Here is a 17,354-nt window from a genome sequence, read left to right as displayed (position 1 = left end):
TGTTACTGAACATCTCAACACCTGTGTATCTGGAGTTTTGGCTTCATGTTTTGGCACTATTGGCAGTTTGTGTTTGGTTGGTTTTGGTTTTATTTGTCTATTTTTTTTTTTTAATCTCTTCCATAATGATCTCTAGCTAGTTTCTGAGGAAATCATATGGGAAATGAAGCCAAAAACAACCTTCGTGATCCGAACTGTCCTCTGTGAACATTGGAGAAGTTTAAATTAGGAACCAAATCCAACCTTTGGAATTGGACCCATATCTAATAAATATGTTAATACCAGAAACAAAGATCTAGTGGGAGAGAGAAAATAAAAATGTAACTCTACCTGATTTCCCTTCCGACAAGAGAACGATATAGATTTTTCCTATGCATTTTTGTTTTCAGAGACGGGACTCTGAAAATTGAGGAAAAATAACCCTGTACATTTCATTGAAGGTTATTTCCAAGTTCCAAACTGTCAGTCTTTTTAGTTTGACATACTTTTTAAACTGAGATACATGTTCATTGTTACTGCTGTTTAATAATCCGAGGGTCATTTGAAGGGCTTTTGTTTGAGAGACTTTTCAAGCAAAGCCAAGACAGCAGTTTTCTTGGTTGTAGACAAAAATACATTAAAACAACCAAGGGAGCTATTACTTTTCCACATAATTATTTTTAATGTCTCACTGGACATGTATGAAATGCCTTTTGGTTCCTGTGGGAGAATTACTTTTTTTTGTTTTGTTTTCACATTTTTTAGTGTGGCCTTTGTTAAATTTCTGTTATGTTTTTCTACTGTGCAACCCTCACCTCAAAAGACTTTATAAACACAAGCAGCGTCTTTAGGAACATGCTTCCAGTGTGGCCAACATGGTACATGTAGTTTTGTTACTGGTCATAAGGCCCTAAGACACTTGCATTCTTTAGGTCTACTTGAAAATAAGCGTATTAAAATGCAGCAGCCTCATGTACCTGGTATGAAAATGCGTGTTGGAGATCCTTCCAGTTTCCTCTAGGGGAGGATGGGCCAAAAAGAATCAGTGATTTAAAGTGGCAAAGCATATTTTTCTCTTCTATAAAGAAAGCAAACAGAAAAAATGGCACATAAATCAAAGCATAGAGGGAGGGAGAGAGAGAGAATCTTTTTAAAAAAGACAAACAATTCTGTAAGATTCAAGTTTAATATAATTCTTAAGTGGATGGTCAGGGCTGATTCAGAACATATACCATGTGTGTGCTGCTGCTGCTGTATGGGGACCTATATTACGGGGTTTGAAGTGGAGGAGGTAGAGGGTATGCCCTCTCCTAAAACTGAAAGCCAACTATGATTCCCATTCCACTTTGAAAGGTGAACTTGGGGACCCCGCCCACTCTGGCTCACACAGTGACAAGTGCACCAAGTCCCTTACCAGATGTTCAAATTCTTCTGACAAAACATCTTTCCAAAGGGTGGTAAGTGTTTGACCAACCCCAAATGTACTATGTTTTTGTAGCTGTCAGGCTCAGACCTACAACACAGGGGGCACAACTGCCAGGGCTAGCCCTATATCTAGAGATCATGGAGGTGTATGTGAGGTTGGTTGGTTTGTTTTAAACATGAAATTGCTGCTGCTTTTATCTGTGCCTACTGCACCTTTGAACACCATGTATTCTACATTGAAATATCTTTCATGAACGTTTGTTGTGTTTTCTTTTGCTGGGATGGTTGTTTTATTTTGGGATTCCAGTGACATTTCCTAGCCCTTCTCTTACAAATGAAAGATCCAGACTCTGAGTTGTCTTGCTCAGTGACATGGTATATTTATGATGACCTAGATCTGTTTCAGTTCTGTCATCTTCCAAAAATGCTATCTTCAGAGTCTGTCTGCAGTGACATATTTCACAAGAGGGATGCATGTCTTTAAGAAAAATGGTTGAGCTTACTAAAAAATATGGTGTGTTTTCTATGCAAGCATATTTCCCAGTTGGATTTGGACCCAACTTCAGATGCATGGTACTGCTAAGTTCTGAAGGACCAAATAAGATTTTCAGTATCTGCAGTTTAACTAATCTAGTTATGTATATTTGAAGTCTGTCAGTCTCTGAACTTATAAAATAGTAAATTTTGTAGGTGAGATTTAATTGTGTAATCAGGTCTAGTTTGTGGAACGATCTTATTTCACTCATGGAAATGCACCGCACAATTCCAACATTAAAAACAGTTTCCACTGGCTTTCCCTAGGGTTAGTTACTATGATGATAGGAGCAAAATAAAGTGTCACTGTGTCACAAAGCGACAAATGTGTCATAGTGTTTAAGCATGAGACTGGTTTACAGGAATTCATGAACTCTAGTCCCAGCTCAAACGTTTCTCCTTTTGTGGGTGTTGGCCAAGTAACTTGTATTTGCCTTGTGTTTCCCTGTATAGAAAATTGAAATAATATGTCTTAATGCCGGGGTTAGATAATGTTTGTAAAATACTCTGAACATAACAATCACTATAAATGTTATGTATTTAATTACATTAATTTGTGACAGGTACAATGGAACTAATATAGTTAGGGCATTGTCTGGAGAAAATATTGTCTAAGGGTCTACTAAAAAAAATGATCTAGCGATGCCATCCAAAGCTTCCTATGCTGATATGACAATCTTGTGTTCATTTGGACTACCACTCAGTTGCTTAAGATGATTCTGAGATCCAGATTGCAAAAATCTTGCATTTTGGGATATCCCAAAATGCCATTATACCCAGAATATTTAGTTTGGTTCTGAGCTCTTCCATACCGGAAAATGTTGGTGGGTGGAGCTCATAGGAGAAAGAGAGGGTTTATGAGGAAAGATTAAAAGAACTAAATACATATAGCTTGGGAAAGGAATGATTGTGGTGGAGGGACAAACCATCCTATAAATATGTGAAGCATGTAAACATGAAAAATGGAGAAGAACTATCTAGGATCTTACAAGTGGGTATAATGAGTAATAGATTAAATGACCAACAAAGAAAAAGAGGAAACGCTTCCTGACAATGAGATCTGTTAAATTATGAAATAGTCTTCCAAGAGAAGCCCTGTGATTTGAGAAATGTAATTCTTGACTCTTAGAACCTCTGAATGGATGATACTTCTCCATTAATATTGTGTTGCCACTGACAGATATAAACTTGCTCTTTTAGGCTTACATTTTCAAATGTGTATGTGCAGACTATATGGGCCTGATCCTGTACTATTGAAATCAATGGGAGCTTTGCCATTGACTTTAATGGACTCCGAATCAGACCATGCATATAAATCAGGTAGTTGCATGTGCACCTGGTCAGTTGGACTCAAATGCACATGCATACACAATTACTTGATTTGCATGCACATTTGAATGTGTAAAGTAGGTGTACAATTCCACATGCATTTATATGTGCAGCTTTGAAACTTTGGGCTCTAGTCTTTACCACATCTGTATGCAAACTGCTTATAGGGGATGTTGCAGTAAGTGTCAAGAATATCGAAGAAGTGTGTGTAGGTGGCTTGAACAGAAACTGATAAAATATGGTAAATTACCACAATGATTCAAGAACTTTCATTCCCTAAGAAAGCAAATGTAAGTACCAGAGAATTGGTGATCTTGTTGGTTTCCCCATTGTTCATCAAAACAATGTTTGAACATTTTGCTACTCATAAATAGCATTGTTTCACTGCTAATTCCATGTTTGGTTGAAACTGATTCTAACAGCTAATCTGAAAGAATAGTACTGGATTAAAAATTCTGCACAAGTTTTAGCTGACATTAAACCTACTTACCATTCGCTGCATTTACTTGGACTGCTCTCTAGGATTTTCTGTAAATAATTGATAAGACTGAGAAACCATTTTGATTTGAATGATCCCAAACAAGACATTAGAATCACTGAAGGCAATAACTGTGTAAAGGTCAAAAAGAGGATGTCTTTGCAAAATACTGTGTTTGGTCCGGGGAACAAAATTCCTGGAGATAGAAAATGGACTGACAGCCAGGTATTTCAATATGTCTTTTCTGAGTGTACTTTTTTATAAACTATTCAAAGTATACTGCTTGTGTGTAATGTAGGCACACACAACAAATATACATCTGTGCAAGCAGATCATCAAAACAAGTAGAATTAATGGCCCCAAGTATGGATAGAGAGGGCAAAGAATTATGCTGCTTAGAGTGAGGCAATGAGATAAATACCTGCTAAGAAACCTCTTTGAAACTGTACAGAATCCATCTGCTCTGTTCCCAAGAGCTAACAGTTTGGAAATGTGGATCCTCTGAATTTGGAAACAAGTTACATAGAAATGTGAGTTTCTTCATGTGAGTTAATCTATGAATAAATCAAAATATCCATTTCTTATAGATACTTTCCTTGCATTATCTTCTTATTTGAATTTAATATTTATTATCTCATGAGGGCATGATTGAATCTATGTCAATAGATCTATAACTTGGACTTTGAGATATATCTAACTTCTACGAAAGGGGAAAAATAAATCACTTAGATCTGGAACAGTGATCACAATGGACGTTTCTTTTACAAAGAATTTATGGAGACTTTAAGTCCGTGATACATTTTGAATAAATGCACTATTGACCAGTATCAAATTTCCATTGGCTTTATCTTGTTTTTTCTAAGCAACTGCTCCTAAACATTTTTTATATCTTGATTAACATGGTGGTGCTACTTGCAAATCTATTCATAGAACGATTAATCATTTGTGTTGTAATCTAAAGAAAGGAGTTGCACTTATTTGGTTGTTCCTTTCATTGTTTCTCTTAGAAACCATAAATTACAAACTGACAGGGTCTCTTTGTCCCTTGCTTTTTCTGTTTCTTTTCCACCAATGTGTTTAATATTTTGAACAGAGATTAGGTAAAGTATCACCAAGGTAGTCTTAGTCTGATCTGCATGTCATTTAACTCTACAATGAACCAACGAGAAGAGAAGACAAATAAATAACAGTTCTGATTGGTCTAGATACAGCAGACTTCCAATGTCTCTTTAATTCTTGTTCTAACATTTTGCAACTGAATGGTAGAATGTAAACATTGGTTATTTTTAAGTTTGTTTTAGGGCCAAATTCATTCTTCATGTAACTCCATTAGGCTTACACCAGAGATAAATTTGGTCCTAAGACTCTGCTTTAACGAGTGATTTTTTTTTTCCCCCTCTCCCCCTTAACTTCAGTTCCAATTCTCCCCAGCCTCAAAGTTTATCTAAACTACCAAAAAAAAGGGGGAGGGGGCGGTGGTGGTGCTGCTGAGCCCAGTTTATCTGCAAGTGTAAACAAGGAAAATATGGGTGCTGCAGTACTACTGTGGTGGGGGCCATATAAATACCAGAATAGACAGGAAAAGGACAGACTGTATTCAGGACTATTTCAGAACCCATTGTTAAAACCTGCTCAGAACACTGACAGTAAAAAAACTTTTGAAGGGGTGTGAGGAAGGAGTTGAAGTTGAGGGGAGTTACAGTTGATTGTCTATCCTCTCAGCAAATTGGTTGGATGTTGTATGCAACAGTGCATACATGAAGGAAGAGTTGGATTTAATGGGGGAGGGGAAGGAAGGAAGCAAATTTTATGTGTTTTTTTGGGGGGGTGGAGGGAATGATGCAGAATAAAGGGCTGGGAGAAGTCACTTTTTGAAGTTGTTTTTTATTGCTAATTGCTTCCAGCAATTTATTTTTCAAGAACCATACAGAAATGATTAAGGTATTGGCCTTCAGTATAGGTACTTCATTTCCACATACTTGAATGTGTGTTCTAAGTGGATCCATTTATAGAGGGCAGAGAGAGTATGTGTCTGTGAGCATTATAGACATGTGCCCGTATCGGAACACTGTATGAAGTAGTCTGATAAGCACAGAGCATCTGAATTCTAAGCATGATCAGCCTTGATTGAATGAAAGGGTCTATTCCCTTGACTTCTATCAAATAAAATGATTGAGCCCTCAGGGCCTGAGAGCATGGAATCCTCTATCCACACTGTGAAGAAGTAGTGGAGACACTCTGTGGCTGGTACAGTACTATGAGGGTTGCAGTAGCCCTGGCATTTTCTGCACTCTCCCCTTGGCAGATTGCATGTGTTGGCCACTAAATGCAAATGCACTCACTCCTCCTGCACAAAAAGGAACAAACAAATCACATACAGCTTTGACATCTTGCATGGGTAGCAGCATGAGATCCCATTCTGCAGTGCGATTCCAGTGGTCCTGCCACATTCCAAGTCTTCCACAGCACTGGGCCATCATTTTTGCTATGGATCTGCTGCCAGCAAGAATATCAAAACATGCCACCAACCACTGCTGTCCCCACAAAGATTGATTACTGTGTATTTAAGATATGGACAAGCTCCTTCCATCCTTCATTTTCAACTTGAATGATGGAATGGTGCAAGCCTTAATGTTGGTATATTTTACATATTTCAAAATGTATTCATATTCCTGCTTGTCAGACACAGAAATGCCTGACAAGAAATGCCATAGAAAAGAGTTTTGGGAGAGCACTGACCCACTGATGTTGCACAAAATACAACAGTATGCATGTATATAGCACTCTTTATCCCAACATCCTTGTGGAATAGGTAAGTATATCACTATTTCCATTGTATATGTGAGTAAATAGAGGCGCATGGAACTAAAACTCTGGGTCCTATTCATAGTCCCTGCTCTAACCACTGAACACACTGCTAGAGCCTTCATATTCTTGGGTTCTGGTGTCATTATTATGCAGTGGGACAAAGAGGAGACTCTGAATTTCCCCCTAAAATGGAATCAAGGTCCCAGTAAAGGTATTAAGCATATGCCTAACTTTAAGCATGTGCTTAAGTTAGGTAGGTACTGAAGTGCACTGCTGAGGCCTAAGGATGCAGCCACTCACTTGACATCACTTCCTCTGTACCCAGGGGTTCAGAACAAGATTTTTAGAGAAGTGGACCAGATTCTCAACGGGAATAAATTGGCAGAACTCCAGTGGAGTTATACTGATTTATACCAGTTGAGAATCTGGTCTATCCTGTATCTTTGCCCTATGTTACTACAAAGGGGTAGAATAAACTGAAATTAGGACTTCCCTTGCATTGTTAAATGTTTGTTGAGAAATAAAAATGAAACATGAAGCCATACATGGTAGGGAAACATGCTTGTGCCTAATCCATTGGAGAAATTGTTATAGAACAATTCACCCTTAGGGCAATACTGCCCTGTTATTTTGCTAAGGTTAGTGAGACCTTGGGTTATCTTGTGTGTCAGTACCAGTCACAAACAGGCTTCACTTACTCATCAAAGTTGTCATAAGTATTCTGAGCTCTGTTTTAGTGACTTGGCATAATGTGCTTATTTTAGCTGGACCTTTCCCACCTCTTTTGAATGTGTAAATCCTTCCATTGCATTCCAGATGTGTATCTGGATTCACAGACAAAATGCCAGATGGCTCAGAGTTCTCATAAATTTTATAGGGGACAGGGGTGACTTGCTACTTTTTCATCTACAATATTATATTTAAGGATGGATCTGCTTTAAGCTGTAGTCTACCAAGCTATAGATCAGATTAATTCCTTGGCTCCCAGTTAGCATATTTAAAAGTAGTCATTTCTGATTCATTCAGTGACTTTTAGATCCTTTCTCCATATAATAAATTATTTACTAATTTAAAATGTCAGAGAGAAAAGGATGATATCAAACTGCACCACATTACCTAAAGTAAAAACAAAAAGCATATACTAAAGTGCCAAATACCAATAAATTTTCGATATAATTGTTTTAGCTACTCTAAGTATATCTCCCTGTACATCTGAGACTTTTAAAATGTCATATATACCAGATCTGAAAGATGTTACTGATATCTAGTTCTATATGAACTTTTATTCACCAGAATCTTGGCTAAGGCTAGCTGCACAGGGATATTTTATGACCTTATACAGCTTGATGATTTACATTCAGTTTTGTCTTAGCAGTCTGGTAATAAATTTTAACAGAACCCCTGTACTACCTAGTACTTCATTTTAGTCCATTTCCATCCAGGAGGGGTGCAAGGTGAGACTAAATAACAGGAGAAGAGTTACTACAGAAAGTGGAATGATAGCTGCCCAGTTATTTATGACACTATTAAAAGGCGCAGACACTAGTTGTTGTTTTTCCTACCAAGAATTCAAGCATAGAGCTAGATCATTATTGTAGCCTTTGTCAGATGCCTCAACAAAGTGAAAGAACACTTATCAACCCTATTTATTGGTTAATTCTTTCAGTGATGATATAATTAAAGCCAGTAATCAAGAAAATTAGGAGGGGAAAATGTAAGACAATGAAATAAACCCAGGCTGGGTGAAAGGCATTTGTATGAACTAGAAGTATTATCAAACACTGAGAGAGACTTTTGAAAAAAAGAGGGAGACTTGAACACTGTTTCCTACAGGTGCAGAGTAAGTAACTTTTTTTCCCTTCTCCACAAAGTTGAATTTGGGGTCAGAAGTTCTAATTGTAACCTCAGACTGGAATTCCAGATGGTGTGTTCGGGACTAGCAGCAAGTCTCAGTTCATCAATTTCATGTGCTCGAGTATGTGCTCTGGCTGTGGCCCTGACTCCATTCCCAATGTGGCATTAATGCAGAACAAATTGAGACATATCCTCTATATAATTAGTTCCAGAATTTCAAAGATTTACGGTAAAATAATAGAGTAAACTCCCCAAATCTGTCTTATTTTGGCGTCCGCAGAACAGTGGAACACTTTGCTGTGGCATATTTACTGTAGTGCTGTACAGCATTGACATTGGAGCAAGTGAGGGAAGAAACAGAGCTGCAGCAAACTTGTTGTCAGTTGCTGATACTGGTGAACGCAACCTCCCATAAACTCCAGCCTGGTCTCCTAGCAGTTCATAGGGGCTCGGTCAGCTCCTAGCCTTTCCTCGACTCCCAAGCAAGACCAAGCAGCACAGAAAACAAGAATGCAGAAGAATCCAGCCTCCCCGAACCGGAGGGAAATTCAAATGCAATAATAGTCAATGGATTTCTGCGATCGAAAGGAAGGTACGGAACAGCCTGTAGCATTGGGATCTGGCCGATGCAGACGGGTCTGTCATGATGAAAGGAATTCCTTCCAGTGGACTGCCCTGCTCATAAATAGCCAGAGAACTGACACTCTGGGGCACCCCCAAGCGCAGGGACTTTAGATCCTACAAACTAGGGATGATGTGTGGTTCCCTTACACTGTTCAGGATGATAAAGTGTGTGTGTGTGTGTGTGTGTGTGTGTGTGCGTGTGTGAAAAGAGTTGTGTGCTTGGGTCACACATTTTAAACACTAGTTAATCCGTAAAGCCCCGCACCCGCCCTTGCAGGAGCCAAGCGCAAGATGTGTACCGGTTTGAGATTTTCAAAGCAACGTGCAGAGAAGATTTAAGGAAATCCCCTGTACGCTGCTGAAAATCTCCATCACACACCTCCGAAGTGTCCAGCATGTATATTTGAGTAGTGTTGCTCCCTTTCCTCCCGCCGGGACTGCAAGGTGATTATCATTGTACCCCTAGACATGCACCACTTACAGATGAGAGCTCTGCGCCGGCACTGCCCCTGGAGCGCGGCACATGTATTAATTAAGCGTTATTGGTTCAGTTTCATTTTTCATTGGCCAGCATCTTGGGATTCCAAAGGCTTTGCAGTCCAATTGCCTGCCTGCTCTGGGATCTAATAACGCATACTTTGGTCCTGCTTTGAGGCCAAAGGGAGGTCACTGGCACTATTTATTACTTGGTTAAGTTCCTTCACTAAGGAGTACACGCATCTTGACAGATAGCTGGTTCCTTGTCTGTTTTTACAGTTGTACATTGCTTGTAAGGTTACAGAGGAAGCAGGGTAGAGACCGGCTGAAAGTGCTTCTAATTCCCTGGTGCCGATGAGCTAACAGAATCCAGCCATACTTTCCTTCTATGTTGATGACAGCATGCCAAAGTTTAAAGAAGGAGTTTGGGGGGAGAGGGAATCCCTTTCCCTCAGAGCACACTCCGTTTGATCTCACAATAATATATACATATCATATGTACTGGAGATTCGTTTTATCAAACATTCCTTTACACAGTTGTTTCCTGCCCTCGCAAAGTCACTCTCCCCTCTCGCGCTCTCTCCAGCTTCCCTGAGTAACCGCTGGTCCGAGCGTGAACCTAAAGCTTCCTTTCAGTTGGATGGTCAGGGAGCTCTCGTCCACCACCCCAGGATGGCAACGGCCTCTGATTTCGCCTCGCCGGAATCTCCAGCTGAGGAAGCTGTTCTCTCCTCTGCACGGGACTGAAAATCCTGCTCTGCTGATCCCCAGCTAACGACACTAACACACCCTCCAGTTAGGCTTCAGGCTGTGTCCTAGGTCTGCACCTTCTGTGGCGATTAGAACTGTTTCCAACACTGATCTCTACCCCTCATGCCAGGGCAGGGCTGGTGTCCGCGTTGTGAAATCAATCGGCCGCCCGTGGACCCAAAGGGGAGCACACGGGGAATGCACTGCCCGTGTGGATAGAACAAGAGCTGGATCCAGCCGCTATTGGGCCAGAGCGCGCCATTCGTTGTAAGACGCGCTCTCCATTGAAAGGAATGCTGCGCTCTGGGCCCGGGGTTCCGCACTTGCGGAACCTGTGCTCGGATGGGGATGGAATAAGGAACCCTACAAGGAGGGACCGGCTGGCAGGAGTTGTATGCGTCCTGCTGCTCCCTTTAGACCTAATAGTTCTATGCAGCTGAGACTAGAGGCTGACAGGGAAGGGTAAGGGTAGGGAAGCGACTCTGTTTCCCCGCGGTTTCAGTGAAATTGATCCACGCAGTAGGAGGAAAATAAATATCTGCTCCCGGGGGCTGGGAGCTCTGACTTTCCTAATGCGCAGCCGAGAGCGAATCCGATTATTTGTTTGCAAGGAAGGAACATGTTACAGAGAAGAAGCTCACATTTGAAATCTGTCTTCCCACTCCACATTTATCTGAATCCTCCTCTTCGCCCGATAACTGTCGGATCCTCTCCCTTGAGGCTGAGGGCCCGATCCTGCATTCCTAGTGCATCCCAACCTTGTAACCGGTTTATTTGTAAATAACAAGTGTTACTGTTTCGTTGAAACCTCCGCTGCGGCGCATTTTAAACTCCAAATAAATAAACGTGACTTCAGCGCGACTCTGAGGCTCAGGAGGAATGCAGGATCGGGCCTGTGATTAATTCTCTGCCTCTCTCAGCCTCTTTGCTCCCTGCACCCTGGACTCCTGGAGATGGTTCACAGCTTTGTTTCTGCTGCTCTTGGCACTTAAATAATCAAACCCTGATCAGCTCCCTGAGTGAAAGGAGACAGATCCCTCTGTTTGCACGGAACAGCGTGAACAAAGATCGGGATTGTTGGGAATTTATCTCTGTTTAAGTCATTCTTCCCCACCCCCCAAGCCATGTGCGGATCATTTATGGTGCTTAGTAAAGCGTAATAAGAATTATCAGCCCATTAATTGGTGGGATGGAAGGGAGAAAAATAAGAGGGGAAAAACGCAGAAAGGATAGACAGTACAGCAGTGTGTATAGTTGGTTCCCAAAGCCCATTTTGCCAGGGATCTAGAGGGAATTTCTGCACCAGAGTGCTGGAATAATAAATGCTTCTGGATATTATTTCGCAATTAATTATTAAAAAGTTGGAAGAGATATTAAACCTGCTTCAGGGGTTAAACCTATTTCTAAATCTGGGAGGGCTGGATGAGACCTAAAGTGGGAGTGGGGCACTTAGATTATCCCACATCTGTCTATTGGGTCTCTCACACCTTCCTCTGAGACATCTGTTCATGACCACTGTCAGAGAGACAGGACACTGGATGGCCGCAGATCTGATCCGGACTGGCAATTCCTATGTTCCTATCTTTTGTTTTGAGGCCAAGGGATCAGATTCTGAACTGTTAAATGTTGGGTAACTCTAATTTAAGTGAAGTTGCTCCTGATTTACACTGGTCTGAGATTAGAATCGGGCCTCCGTCCAATATATAGCTATATTTAAAGGTTCTTTTTGAAATAGGGAAGGTCCCTGGGTTTGCTCCTTAGATCTGAAAATGAACTTGGGAAGGACTCGTTTCCTTCAACACACATACATACGCACTGGAATCGCTTTAACTCTGGAAGAAGAGGGCTCTGAGCTCAGTGGATTTGGATGCATGTACTAAACCCTTCCTGCGTTATCGGACACGCTCCTGACCTTGACATTTAGTTCTTATTTGAAAACAACTCCAACAATAAACTGCATCTATTGCAGGGGTATTTTTAACCTGGTGCCCTGTTGAATGTGAGGAAATGACTGCAAAAGGTGGGGATGGCCAATTACCAAGGGCTCTCTGTGATCTCCCTTCTGACTTTTTCCCTTGATAATTGGCAAGGGAGGACTAGTTGGCTGGCAAATAGACTTCCACCCAATCTTTTATTGATTTCTTTGCTCAACCCAGTAGTATAGACAAATATAGACGTCTCCAATTTGATATTTCTTTTTGGCTTTGCCCTGTGGGATCTTCTCGGGTGGCAGTCGCTGGGCATCGCTGTTGGGAAGTACATGCCCCTGAATCTGGCTCTTAAAAAAAAAAAACTGTTTAAAAGCGATGGATTGATCGATTCAGGAATGTATGTGTCCTCCTAACGTATAGTCTATGTATACTTAGCATTCCAGCTAGGGTCAGGTGAAACTCTCGTAAAGACTGTATGTAACCTGTGCCAGTTACAGCAACGATCACACACGAGCAAGGAACATTTCAACACCTATCTCACCCAACTCCACATTTATCTGTAATAAGGCACAGTTTTAACAAATTAAACTTGTTTTTTTGGGGGTATAAAATGACTTGTTTCCCTTCCCTCACCCTGTCAGTCCTTATTCTCAGCTGGAGCGGGTGTATTGGGTATAAACACAGAACCTGCTGGAATTTATTTGCTCCTTGTTTTGGTTTAAAGTTTGTTGTTTGTTAGATTCTGTCCACTTTGTGTTCATCTGAGAGAGGGAAAGTTTTGGAAGTGCTTTCTTAAATCTTCCTGACAGTATGAATAATGCAATCCTCCCTAATGAGGAAATTACCTTTTCTGTTCAGTAAGAATTCTTGTTACTTAAACAAAGCAAACTGTTTACTAAAGAATAAGATAGTCCACTTTTAGGAAGACTTTGCCTTTGTGCTAAGAGATCCCTAAAATACTTGGTATAAACAGTTCAAAGATGTTCATTTCCACGTATGTTTTGTAGTGTTCAGTACTGGAGGTTAATTAGATTATAAAGCACTTATAATATAAACTATTGAAATAAACAAATTCCATAACAATTGTAGCTAGCAGAATATATACCTTTCAATGGCTCAAAAACGCTACGCGATAGTTTAAATTGTACCACATTAGGAAGTAGGAGAGGAAACAGAAATAAAAACAAACCAATCAGTGTAATCGAAGGTTGAATCACCTCCATTCTCTTGAAAGAATGGGTTCTAATTTCACAAGCAATTTTCTGGAAGCTATACCAAACAGTTTTCTCTTTAGTTTAATCCTCACTTAACAATAAATCCTCAAACCTGGGAGATCTTTGATTATTGCAACAGGAACATTTCGCTGATTGCCTTTGGGTTAATATCTGTTTCCTTTTAGAGTAGTAAGACCAATTTACATATTCAACCCGTGATTTAAAAGATATTTGCTTAAACGTTATTTTTCAAAATCATGTAGTTTAATCACTTAACTACAAAACATTTAGTTGTGTTAATTTTTAAGGGAGAAAACAAATTCAGACCCTGATACTTAAATACGGTTATTTGTATTGATTCTTTTATTATTTTAAAACATAAAATCGGAGTTGATAATGCTGTGTGATAACTTCTGATGCTGTGGGGCGGAAAGGATTACAGTGAAAATTGCTATGTAGACTATGACCAGTTCGGTTGTACAGATAGATGCTAATTGCAGTTCGTTGAGATTGAAAGGAGATCTTTTATCTTTACCTACCCAAAGCAGAAGGTTGCAGGGTGGGGTTCGAGAGTGACTGCTGCATTTTGTTAAAATTCTCTACGGGACATGTAGAATATTAATGTTATGCAGGTTGAATTATGCCTGGTGGGAAAAAATACAAAGTACACAGACCGAGTGATTTGGAATGTTTCGCTTCTCGTGGAATATGCATGAAATATCAAAATGTAAAGATATCTAATATGCGTGTAATATCAAAATATAGCATTGAGGAACTATCAGAACCCTGTTTATATGAGGCGTTGGGAGCGTCTTTCAGAAGCAGATGATTTATTAGTAACTTAGAAAAAAGGAGGTAACCGAACAGGAGCCCCTATTTCGTGTTTGGAAAGAGTGTTATGGTTTTAAAAAACCGAACAAACTACCACCACTTTATTGGCTGAGTAGGGCAGAGAACACCAACAAGACAAACTGCTGTGAGGGCTGAAGATGGGTTTGTATCGGTCTCTTTCCCTGCCTTAAGTGTCTGTTGTCTGCAGGCAAAATCCAATCCCGTGGGAGAAAGTGTCGCTTGTGGCGGGAGCTCGATCTCTAGAGGGAGAGGGTTGGAAGGAAATTTCACACGAACCAGAGTCAGTGGGTGTTTCCAGCCAAGGCTTTCTAATGACCCCCCTCCTCTGTAAGGACCTGATCCAAAGCCTCTTGAAGTCAATGGTGATGCTCCCCGTCCCCATTGATTGGAGTGGACTGTGGATGAGGCTTTAATTGCTCATCGCCCTGCAGTTTGTTTGGATTCCATTCAGCGCGTTTCATTGCCAGGATGAACATCTAACCGGGAGCTAGAGCGTGGGATAGGAGAGCAGGCGGCTGGGGACACCTGGACAGTGCAGGTGCTAACCTGCGCCGGACGCCCAGCCGGGCCTTTTGCGCTAGCCCAGAGCGTGCGCTAACGTGGCTCACCTCTCTGCGAGCCGTGGGACAATGTCAGCGGGTAACATTGCCAAAGGAAAGGGCAGGTGCGCTGAATGGGATCGCGAATAGAAGCTGTCCCCAGGCCCTGCTTTGCAGAGGCTGCAGGTCTCCCGGGAAAACACGGTCCTACCCCCTGTGCTAACCCCGGGTGAAAGAAGAGCTGCTGAGGCCGGGCTTCTCTGGGGGGGGGGGGGGGGGGGAGTGCCAGGCGAATCCTTTGGAAACAAAGATTCCATCAGTCCCCGTTATTTATTGTGTACGGCTCTGCTGCTGGCTAAGTCCTTTCAATGGGATTGTATGTTTCATTTAAATACCAGTTCGCTGAGTAGAATTGGGGACATCTTTTTAAAGAGACTGAATCCCATATATCTCAGCACACTAAAGTATCACTGGCCAGCCAACTAAAGTCCCTTGCTGTGTTACTCTGCCCTTTGCCTTCCTTGTGATTCTCTTCCATAGCTCTGGTCCTCTCCAGTTTGAGCCTTGGGAGAGATTCGTACAAAGATCTCAGTACTCTGGTACCCTAAGAAGCCCTGTCACACTTGCTGCCCCAGGAGGGAAGTTCTTGATGTCTCCCCAATATCCGGACAATTAATTCCGACCCCTGCCCCGCAAAACGGCCACAAAAGATCAGGCCAATTAGGCGTTACCCTGCCAGGTAATGAATGATCTTATTACTCTTAGTTCTTCATCACATTTACTGGAGTGAATTCCTCCTGCCCGTCCTTACAGCTTCCACTTGCCCGCAGGTGCCCGCAAAAGGAGTATTTAATTCCTCTTGTGACCTTTAGTAACGAGAGATTTGCAATGAAAAGACACATTTTCTGCCTCTTTAAAACTGTGTCTTTCATTCATGCTTCTGGCAAGGAAAAGTTCATCCTCCCCCCTCCCCCCTTCCCCGGATTGCCTGTAATAGATCCCCCTCCCCTATCCCAATTGTGCCAATAACTGTTCCACATGCAAGCAGCTCGTATCTGAAATCGTTTAGCGTGTACTTACTGACCACCTGGAGCCATCTAATAACTTGCCTGCTGCGGACCCTCGCTCAAGGCAAAGGCAAACCCGAGGGCTTTTAGGGTTAGTGGCGTTTGCACCAAGAGGTGGGAGTAACGTGTAGGGGGAGAGAGAGAGTCTCCCAGCACCCAGCCAGCCCCCTCCCTCCAGTGCTTTGGATCTGGCTTGGCACAGCAGAGCAGGCTGAGGTTGTGTGAATGGAGCATCAGAGCCCCTGACTCCTCCTCCCGTGCAAGCCCCGCTATTTGAGCTTTGGGAACTTGAGGGCGAACAGGCAGCATCCGAGGTACGGAGTTCTAGGCGGCTCGCGCGCCCCTCTACTCTCCCCAGCCCGCCGCGGGCCGCTCTCCCGGTGCTGTCGGAGTAAGGGGTGAACCTGGAGAACAACCTTGCCCTGGCGCTGCTGCCGGCTCCCGCAGGGCTGGACCCGGGGACTTGTGTTCCGGAGCAAGCTTCCCCCAAGGGGCTGAGCTCGGCAGCCTGGTGCCTGCAGCCGGAGCCGGGCTCTGGCTTGGCAGGCAGGGGGCAGGTCCCCTGGAATAAGTGCGGCCCGGGGGGGGACTGGCTCTCTGGCAGGAGGAAAGTTTGCGACCAGATGGGCTCCGACGTGCGAGATCTCAACGCCCTGCTCCCCTCCGTGTCCTCCCTGCCGGGCAACAGCAACTGCGCCATGCCGGTGAGCAGCGCCGCGCAGTGGGCGCCGGTCCTGGACTTCCCCCCGGGGGCGTCCTACGGCTCGCTGGCCCCGCACTCCTTCATCAAGCAGGAACCCAGCTGGAACGCCTCGGACCCCCACGAGGAGCAGTGCCTGAGCGCCTTCACCGTGCACTTCTCCGGCCAATTCACCGGCACCGCCGGCGCCTGCCGCTACGGCCCCTTCGGAGCCCCGCCGCCCACCCAGGCGCCCTCCAGCCAGGCTCGGATGTTCCCCAACGGCCCCTATCTGCCCAACTGCTTGGAGAGCCAGCAAGCCATCCGCAACCAGGGTAAGGCCAGCTCGCGCCCAGCGCCGCTGGGCTCGGGGAATGGTTTATGGGGCTCTCCCTCTTAATGCTACAATCCCGACAGGCTTGTAAACAGAGCTGTGCCTTGGCTGTTCCCCGCCAGGCAGCAGCTGGGTAATATAATACCCGAGCCCCTTCCTAGCGTGTCCTCTTCCGCGTGCAACTCAGTAGACAACCCCTTCTTAAACTGGACCAACATCTATAGACCCAGTTCTGGCAGTCATGGCTCTACAGGGACTTCCATTGCACACCGGTGTTAAACTGGGCTGGCCACTAACTCAGGCTTTCTTTAAAATAATATACGAATTGGCATTGCTATTCTATTCGCTCTTAAACTGAGTTCTGACTCAGCTTCTGTAGTGAAGGTGGGTGGTTCACTCTTGTTGTTTGGCGAGACCAGGAAACTTTCTCCTTGCAGAGTTTTGTTTCAAAGTGGGGCTGGCTTCAAGACAGTCAGATAT

The 17,354-nt window shown here is 43.0% G+C and overlaps 1 protein-coding gene and 1 long non-coding RNA gene across 8 annotated transcripts in view; one reads left to right on the top strand and one right to left on the bottom strand.

Annotated features, from left to right (window-relative positions):
• LOC117877120 overlaps positions 1 to 15,969 on the bottom strand; it is a 42,945-nt gene extending 26,976 nt beyond the window's left edge. The window contains exons 1-4 of one of the 5 annotated variants that reach the window (XR_004645616.1): positions 13,943 to 13,994; positions 4,167 to 4,246; positions 3,758 to 3,795; positions 957 to 1,057 (exon numbers count right to left, since the gene is read on the bottom strand). This is a non-coding gene — a long non-coding RNA (uncharacterized LOC117877120). Of the gene's footprint in view, positions 1 to 956; positions 1,058 to 3,757; positions 3,796 to 4,166; positions 4,247 to 13,942; positions 14,003 to 15,874 lie in introns of those variants that run through there. The other 4 variants (XR_004645617.1, XR_004645614.1, XR_004645615.1 and 1 more) reach the window with 4 other exon arrangements.
• A 58-nt stretch (positions 15,970 to 16,027) lies between these two features.
• WT1 (WT1 transcription factor) overlaps positions 16,028 to 17,354 on the top strand; it is a 47,328-nt gene continuing 46,001 nt past the window's right edge. The window contains exon 1 of one of the 3 annotated variants that reach the window (XM_034769916.1): positions 16,028 to 16,875. In XM_034769916.1, coding sequence (XP_034625807.1) covers positions 16,485 to 16,875 — 391 coding nt within the window. In that variant the 5' untranslated portion in view covers positions 16,028 to 16,484. The remainder of the gene's footprint in view (positions 16,876 to 17,354) is intronic. The other 2 variants (XM_034769915.1, XM_034769917.1) reach the window with 2 other exon arrangements.

This window comes from Trachemys scripta, chromosome 4 (genome assembly GCF_013100865.1).
Source record: "Trachemys scripta elegans isolate TJP31775 chromosome 4, CAS_Tse_1.0, whole genome shotgun sequence".
Lineage (NCBI taxonomy): Eukaryota > Metazoa > Chordata > Testudines > Emydidae > Trachemys > Trachemys scripta.
The sequence above is the reverse complement of the archived record's forward strand: the minus strand, read 5'-3'. Positions and strand labels throughout refer to the sequence as shown.